The following is an 8,397-nucleotide window of genomic DNA, read 5'->3' as shown; positions in this document are numbered from 1 at the left end:
AAGGTTTGTCATCTAAACCTAGCGGGCATGATGGATATAAGTTAGGGCTAGTTAAGTGATGAATCTAGAATGTAAACGGAGGCCAGACTTAATTTAAGGAACGCTTATTTATGTCATGACGACATCACACAATATGCACACACCGATGGGCAACCTCAACTATTTGTTTCACACAAGACAAAAAAGTGTTGTTTGAACCATTGCTTTAAGAAAAATTCATGGTAGCTGCTGGGTTCATGGATTACACGTCTTTCTATTTTTTTGCAAACCAACATGAGTTTTTGTCCTTGTTGTAATCAACACTTCAAATGGTTTGCAGTTCTGTGAGTTTGGCGTGTTGACATGGACGAAGAATCCGCATTCGGGAGGGACGAGAATGGTACTGATAAGGTGACTAAGACCGATAACGATAATTTGAACGAAGATGATGACAGCAGCGACAACGATTCCGTCTCGTCATATGATATCTTACCTCCGGAGGATTTTGATAATAATGAACATGGCGCAAATAGCGAGAACGTAAGTGGCGTATATTTTGTTTTTATTTTTGAATTTGCAAAGTATGGCATGGCTAACTATATATCTTTGTGTACAAATTTACAGGAAGATGTGGATGTTAACAATGTGCAACATAATTGGCAGGAATCATTTGCAGATAACTGGAGCCAGGTTAGTTGTTAGATGTTGTACGTCGATCAATAGTATGATTTAAATGATAGTAATTGACATATATATTTTCAAATGAATGTTGTAGGAGGAGTCAGATGGTCTTGTACTTGATCACGATGAGGGAGAGATTGATATTGAGGAGGCTCAAAGGGAGCAGAAGATGCTTGAGACACATTGGAAGGTTATGGCTATGACATTTCGGTCGCAAGGGGATGCATACATATTCTACAACAATCACGCCAGAGAGCACGGGTTTAGTATCAGGAAACAGAAGGTGAAACGAGGTGCTTCGGGAATGATACGGTACTGGCGGTTTCTTTGCTCCAGGGCAGGGAGAAGGCAGAGCAAGTTCATAACCATGGAGGGCCGCAAGCGCAGGCTTAGACCGGAGACTCGTTGCGACTGCGGTGCACATATGGTTGCGACTGTTGTCCATGTCTTCTTTTGCGGGAGTTGATTTTACATCTGTCCAATATTTTGATTTATATTTTGATGGACCATACTTCCCCATCCATGCTTCACTATGCTCCACAAACTCAATGTCATCACGAAACCCCCTGAAGGCAAGACCTTCCTTCTCTAGCTTCTGCACTACAATCTGCAATGACACATCGAAATTATTTATTACATGCATAAATTATCAATAATCCCATGCAAACTGAAATACACATCACGTAGCCCCAGTGCAACCAGCTACTTGTCGGTCTGCCGGGGAGGGGGTTCCCAACTACGGTTTTTTTTTACTCCGTCAAACCTCGCGACACTTTTTCCACAAGTTGCCATCACCATCCACAGCACCCACGCCAACTCGCGTATTTTTCCGACGCTCCACGCATTTTTTAGGGTTTTCCAGGTCCAAAATCGCAAAAACACTGCCCGGACGTGATGCAACGTCCGTTTTGTGTCCGTTTTCGTTTTAACCTTGCGTGGGGGCCTACGTTGGCTGTGCCCACACGTACGCACACTTTGGTGCAGTTGCATGCATGCGATCACGTAGCCCCAGTGCAACCAGCTACTTGTCGGTCTGCCGGGGAGGGGTTCCCAACTACGGTTTTTTTTTACTCCGTCAAACCTCGCGACACTTTTTCCACAAGTTGCCATCACCATCCACAGCACCCACGCCAACTCGCGTATTTTTCCGACGCTCCACGCATTTTCTAGGGTTTTCCAGGTCCAAAATCGCAAAAACACTGCCCGGACGTGACGCAACGTCCGTTTTGTGTCCGTTTTCGTTCCAACCTTGCGTGGGGGCCTACGTTGGCCGTGCCCACACGTACGCACACTTTGGTGCAGTTGCATGCATGTGATCACGTAGCCCGAGTGCAACCAGCTACTTGTCGGTCTGCCGGGGAGGGGGTTCCCAACTACGGTTTTTTTTCTACTCCGTCAAACCTCGCGACACTTTTTCCACAAGTTGCCATTACCATCCATAGCACCCACGCCAACTCGCGTATTTTTTCGACGCTCCACGCATTTTCTGGGGTTTTTAAGGAAAAAGTACCCTACACCGATGTCCGAACGTGACGCGACGTGTCTTTCCTCTCTGTTTTTGTCCATATCGTGCGTGTAGGACGTACTCTCATACTAAGCGTTTTTAGCAAGTATTTATGTACAAAAGCATCATCAAATCAAAACTCTCGAATGAAATGGACAAAATTAATTTCACTCAAATTTCATTCAACATAGATAAAATATTTTACATACTCGGGCTAACTCAACGATTAAAAGTTCACCACATAAAGTCTACTACTTAGGCTTACAACGACATAACCAAATTAAATAAAAACACAAAAAACTACTCGTCGTCGCTATTGACGAGGTCAATGACGGCCGGGCCGTCGCCGCCGTCATCGTCGCTGCTGGACCGGTTCGCGAGGTCGTCCCAGTCTATCGGATCGTCGTCGGAATCCTCCTCCTCCGCCGCCGCCGGCGCTTGCTGCCACTCCGGCGGCACCTGCTGCCACTCCGGCGCCACCATCGCCGCCTGCTGCGCCGCCATCGCCGCCTGCTGCGCCGCCTCGGCCGCCTGGATTGCGTCCGCAATCTCGGCGGCCTCCATCGCCTCCGCCGCCGCCGCTGCAGCCTCCGACGCCCGTAGGGCGACGTGGTACCCCGGCGTGTCATCCGGATCACCGTCCTCGCGGAGGATGACCTGCTCCGGCGGCAACTCGATCCCCGGCGGCAAGGGAGGAGCGGCCGGCGCGGGCGCCCGTGCCGGGTACACACCGTGGCCGCCGCCACGTCTGCGGCGATATTGCGGTGGAGGCGGTGCACGAAGACGGCCGCTGCGGCCCGTCAGATCGGGGGTCTCGCCGGCCGCGGCAAGGCGGAAGGCCGCCATCACCTCCCAATAGTCCTTCCCGCGCCAAAACCGCTTTCGGCCTTCGATGTTGTGCCGGCCGCCGCTGTGGTTGCGGAGCTCCTCCTCCGTCGCGCCGGGACCCAACGTCGCAAAGCCCTCCGCGTCGATCTTCCAGTTGCGCGGTAGACGGCAGCCCGGCGGCACGGGGAGGCAGTAGTGGTGGAGCTCCTCCGTCTCCGGCCCTCCGATGCTCGTCGGCCATGCGCCGGGGGCGTTGTCGGCGGCGCCGCCACCGGTGCTGCTGCTGCCGCCGAAGAAAGCCATCGGGTGCGGGAGGTGGCGTGGAGGTGGAGGGTGCGGGAGGTGCGGGAGGTGGCGGAAGAAAGCCATCGGGCCGGTGCCGTTTTATAGCGGGGGGAGGGAGGGAGGCGGGCAGGCGGCGCCGTGGTTATTAACGCCGGCGCGTTAATGCGCGTGGCAGGCGAGGCGGCGTTTGACCGTCGGGCGAAGCGAACAGCGCGTCGGGAGGGGGCAGGCCAGGCGGCGGGCCGGTCGGGTGGCAGCATCGGCGTGGCAGCCGAGGAGCCGACAGCGACGGCAGGCGTCAGCGGTCGCGCGGCAGGCGAGGAGGCGGCACCGGTGGCGTCCGGCAGGCGGCGCGGCAGGCGAGGAGGCGGCAGCGGCGGCGCGGCACGCAAGGAGGCACGCGCGTGGAACCGCCTGCGTGCATGCGCGCCTCGGGCGCCGTGATTGGCGGCCGACACGCCACACGACGGGTGTGGGATTGCGTGGGGCCGGCGGGCGTGGGGGTGGGGCCGGCGCGGCGCCACCGACAACGCGTTGACTGCGAGCGGCCGCTTTAATTTTTTTCCCTCCCGGGCGGACGGCCGGCCTGTATTCATATACGTATACCTCCGTCTGTTTTTTTTTTGCGGGCGGGCGGGCCGGCGGGGCAATCTTATGCCCATCCTACCCTTTGTTATGAAGGGATATTGGGCAATCTCAGCCCTCCTTGTGTTTACAGGGGGTCTACCGAAGCGGAAGAAAGTTCCCAAACTAGCGGTCTTCCTTTCTTTTTAACTCAAAAAACTAGCGGTCTCTGAAATTCACTCAGAGAAGAATGGAAAAACAGCAGCCCCCCCCCCCCCAGGAGGACCGCAAGGCAATGGCCGTGAATTCTGCTCCCTTCTCTGAGTGTAAGATTTCGCGTGCTGCGGTCTTCGGTATGACTGGGAACAGGGGTGTTACCGAGTTCCTACATATGCCCAAGCACCACGATGAGTATTGCTAGTAGTACACTGTTTTTCTTCACATGTGCCACTACATATTTTGTATTTTTTTTGCTTATGTGCCACCGATGAGGTGATGAAAGAATGGCAGACAAGCAAACGTGTGGCAATCATCAATATTTTTTCTTGTTTATGCCATTCTTGTACAAGATAGCTAGGTTCATTGCAAGCATGTGATGTGGCCCCGTCTCCTTGGTGATTCTTGTTAACTAATTCGTCGTTAGTTTCTGTTTGGCTGATGGTGTGCACGCAAGGTAGTGGGTGTGTACTAGTATCTACTACAGTATATACGTAGTGGAATTAAAGAACAGTGTTGATTAGCTGTCCCAATAAGTATTGTGAATTTTGCAGATTGGATCTGCCAAACCTAGATCAGATCGACAACAACCCCTGGTAAAGTGAACCGTCTCTGACAACCTTGCATTTCTTAGGACTAAAAATGGATAGATGGGCAATGGCTATAGTATAATGGGTCAATACAAAATACTAGAACGTACTGAACCTGACCAGGAAACTCTCTACAGGCGCTATCAGATCAGTGCTCAACTTAGAGCTGACCATATGCCAGTCCCATCTCTAGAGATAAGACTCTAGGGAGCAACTCTTGCCTTCAGTTCAGTCTCGAACGGAAGGTTGAAGCATCGATCTGCCTAGCTAGCTGTTGCATGCCTGTATGTGTCACATTTTATCCTGGTTTTTGCTCCTTATTAACCTCTGTGTAGCATCAGATGCAACACATACTAGATGCATGCTTGCATATGTATGCTATACCAGTGTAACAAACTAATCTTGATTGCAGGGGGTAGCAAGATGGCTGTAGCATGGATAGAAGCTGATGTAAAGTGGTTGAGTTTCTATGTGTACCGGATAGTGCTGCTTCTCAGCTTCCTTATGTATGTTATTCTCGCCTCCTTCTCCGAGAGCCGCAGGCGTGAAGGCAAAGGTTGGAAGAGAGTGTTATTGTGGTTGGCGTACCAGCTGACTGAGTGGTGCCCGGCATATGTCATCAGCAATCTGTACCTCGAAACCTCGCCGTGCGAGAAGATGATCGTCGCCTTCTGGGTGCCATTCCTTCTGCTGCACAACGCTCGCCCAGACAACATCAGCGCCTTCATCAGCGAGGACAGTGAGCTCTGGCTGCGCGCGGGTGTATTTGTTTTCTTGCAGTCCGTGGGATCCGCATTTATTGTGTGCAGATATATACTCCTTGAGTCCACTGCTGGGTTGTTGCGCCAGGCGTCTTTCATCATGTTATTGCTGGGCCTTTACAAGTATGCGGAGAGTGCGGTGGCGCTAAGGCAATGCAACTTGAGCCGCATCCGGAGGTCATTCAGGAAGCTGCAGCCCAATGCCAATAGCTTCAGGGATGACTATGGTGGAGGCAAGAATCTGGAGGGTCTGAAAGACGAGGAAGCCTTGTTGGTTGCTCACAGCCTGTTCGATATCTGCAAGGGTGCCTTTTCTGATTACTCGGTGGAGTACATGGACCGTGATGCAGTCAGAAGCATGTTCTCGGGTCAATGGGAGAGTATGTGCAAGGTGGTGGAGATGGAACTCTCCCTTATGTATGACATCCTATACACCAAGGCAGTTGTGGCCCACACCTGGCATGGCTACGCCATCCGTCTGGCCTCGCCATTCCTCACCGCCACTGCGCTCCTGCTGTTTTTCCTCCAGTGCAAAGAGTGCATGAAGCTTGAGCCAATAGATAAAGCTGTGAGTTACATATTGCTGGTTACGACCCTCCTCCACGATGTGAGATCGCTGTTGAGAGCACTAGCGTCAGGCTGGACACATTCATACTTCAAACATATGTCACACAACTGGTTCAAGCATCAATTTTGGTGCCTGGAGAGATGGGCGAAGCTTCGTCGGTTTGTCGTGTCACTGCGTCTTTCCCGGCTCTCCTTGTGGTTGTGGACATGTGCATGTCCCAGAGAGCCCAAAAGCTACAGGAGGTGGGCGGGCACCTTCGGGCAGTGCAACATGTTTGACCAGTGCACTGTTGGAAACAGGCGCAACCTATACAGCATACCTGGGCTGACGACTGAATCAAAAGGCCAGTTGAATTCGAGAGGCTATGAATGGGAAGACCATTCGAGGGGCCTTGAGATTCCAGACAATGTCAAGAAGCTGGTGTTCATCAACATGTGCAAGCACTTATTCCCTGGTCCCGAGCTGCCCCATGAACAGTTTGTTCGTGTAAATGTGCCACCATGTCAATGCCACCGCCCTGACAGGCAAGCTGTTGCAGAGTACTCTCCCAGATCCTACGAGCAACAAACTCATCACTTGAGGTATTGTCAAGCCCCGCCTGAACACTATGACGAGAAAGCTGCTGACATCAAGCATGCAGATCAGTCAGATGAAGATAGGAGGTTCCATCTTGAGCTTCAAGAGGTCATCCTCATCTGGCACATCGCCACCGATGTCTTCCTCGCACGCAGACCCAGTATCGGAGGCGGAAAGTCCGAGGAACTCGTGAAGGCGATGGAGCAGATGTCAGATTACATGATGTTCCTCGTCGCCAAACGCCCTCAAATGCTACCAGGGCGTACGCTCGGCGGGCTGCACGAGAAAACACGCCGTGCTGTGGAGTTGATATGGAAAGTGGCTATACCAACTAGTCATGCAACAAAAGAAAAGGAGATGGTTGCCAAGTGGATGCTGAATAACATGGATGGTCTTAATGACCCAAATTCACCTATCTGGGGAGGAACTCAAAAGATGGACAAGGATAATCTTAATGACCCGGGTTTGAATATGACTACTGTCTGGAGAGGAGCTCAACTTGGCCAGATGCTGCTAAACCCACCGTCCAGGGGTGGAGAAAGCAAAGGTACGATGGAACTACTTGCATACTGGATTCCAGATTTGCAGAAACCTCATGGGGATATGTTGGAGTTTGTCTTGGATGCGTGGGTGCGTCTGCTCATGTTTGCGTCCATGCGGTGCAGCAGGGATTCTCACGCCAAGCAGCTCAGCTGCGGCGGCGAGCTCGCGACCCTGGTATGGATCATCATGGAACACACAAAGAACAGCGACGTCAAAAAGCATCTCAAGTCACTTCTTCGTTAAAAACTGCCATCCATCTTCCTCTGCAACAATCTCTGCTATGATGCTTTTCATCTCACTAGCTGATCTGTACCCTCCTGCTTCGGTCTCTCGTTGTAGTCATGTGCCTCTTGTTTTTCAGGCTTGGTGGATGCACTCATGTTTCTCTCTGCATTGGTGGTTGTACTCATGTACTCCCTCCGTTCCAAATTAAAACCACGACGAGTCTGTCTAATTTGAACTAAAACCACGACGAGTAATTTGGAACGGAGAGAGTACAACTTTCCTTCAGTCTCTGGGTGTACTTATGTATCTCCGGTTTTCATGGTTTGGTGGTTGTACTCATGTTTCGATGTTGGTAGTTGTGTACTCTCTAAGTCTGTCTAGTTGTACTCATGTATCTCCGGCTTTTTTTTCTGATTTGGTGGTTCACTTGCACCATGTATCTCTCTGGTTTGTACCCATGTATCTCTGGATTGGTAACTGTACTCATTGTATCTCTGGATTAATTGGTCATCATTTCTTTGCTGCCCTTTATCTGCATTAATTAGCAGGTGATATACCTGAATCTTGATCTATAAGAACCATTCACTACAGGTCTTAGTGAAAGACCACACACAGTTTTTTCACCGTGATTGCACTTTCCTGCAGACAAAAAGGGGGTGGAAACCCTATTGCTGGAAAGGTAGACTGCGAGAGCCTGCCTATTGTCCTCACATGTGCGTCTGAAGGCTCTAGACCTTCGCTTGATCATCATAAACAACAAATTACGGTTTCACAACGGCTCCATATAATCTGTCACAACTGTGTGACAGTGTGGAAGTTGGGGTTTGATGCATCATATATTTGGACCCTGTGGAAGACAACAACTTGTTTTCGGGGCGATTTCCTGGTGACCCTAAGGCTATTATTCATCAAGTTAAGTTTGTTACTAGATTAATCTTTCATCGTTTTTCATCTTTGCCTACAACATGTGCAGAGCTCTGGCTTGCAGGCGGGTGTGGCCTGGAATGCATCCATAAACAACAGGGTAGTACCAACGGTAAAACAGGCAAGCACATTCAGGGATGCATAGTTACGAAA

General features: G+C 51.0%; 2 protein-coding genes across 2 annotated transcripts; both read left to right on the top strand.

The window, feature by feature from the left end:
* Positions 1-342: 342 nt before the first annotated feature.
* Positions 343-1,053, top strand: LOC123051715 (putative uncharacterized protein DDB_G0287265). The gene is made up of 4 exons (XM_044474710.1): positions 343-519; positions 604-669; positions 755-850; positions 997-1,053. Exons 1-4 carry the CDS (start codon positions 343-345, stop codon positions 1,051-1,053), a joined length of 396 nt encoding a protein of 131 aa, XP_044330645.1.
* Positions 1,054-5,070: 4,017 nt separating this feature from the next.
* LOC123051624 (uncharacterized) lies at positions 5,071-7,338 on the top strand. The gene has a single exon (XM_044474606.1). It carries the CDS (start codon positions 5,071-5,073, stop codon positions 7,336-7,338), a length of 2,268 nt encoding a protein of 755 aa, XP_044330541.1.
* Positions 7,339-8,397: the final 1,059 nt, after the last annotated feature.

The sequence above is a fragment of the Triticum aestivum genome, chromosome 1A (genome assembly GCF_018294505.1).
Source record: "Triticum aestivum cultivar Chinese Spring chromosome 1A, IWGSC CS RefSeq v2.1, whole genome shotgun sequence".
NCBI classification, from domain to species: domain Eukaryota; kingdom Viridiplantae; phylum Streptophyta; class Magnoliopsida; order Poales; family Poaceae; genus Triticum; species Triticum aestivum.
The sequence above is the reverse complement of the archived record's forward strand: the minus strand, read 5'-3'. Positions and strand labels throughout refer to the sequence as shown.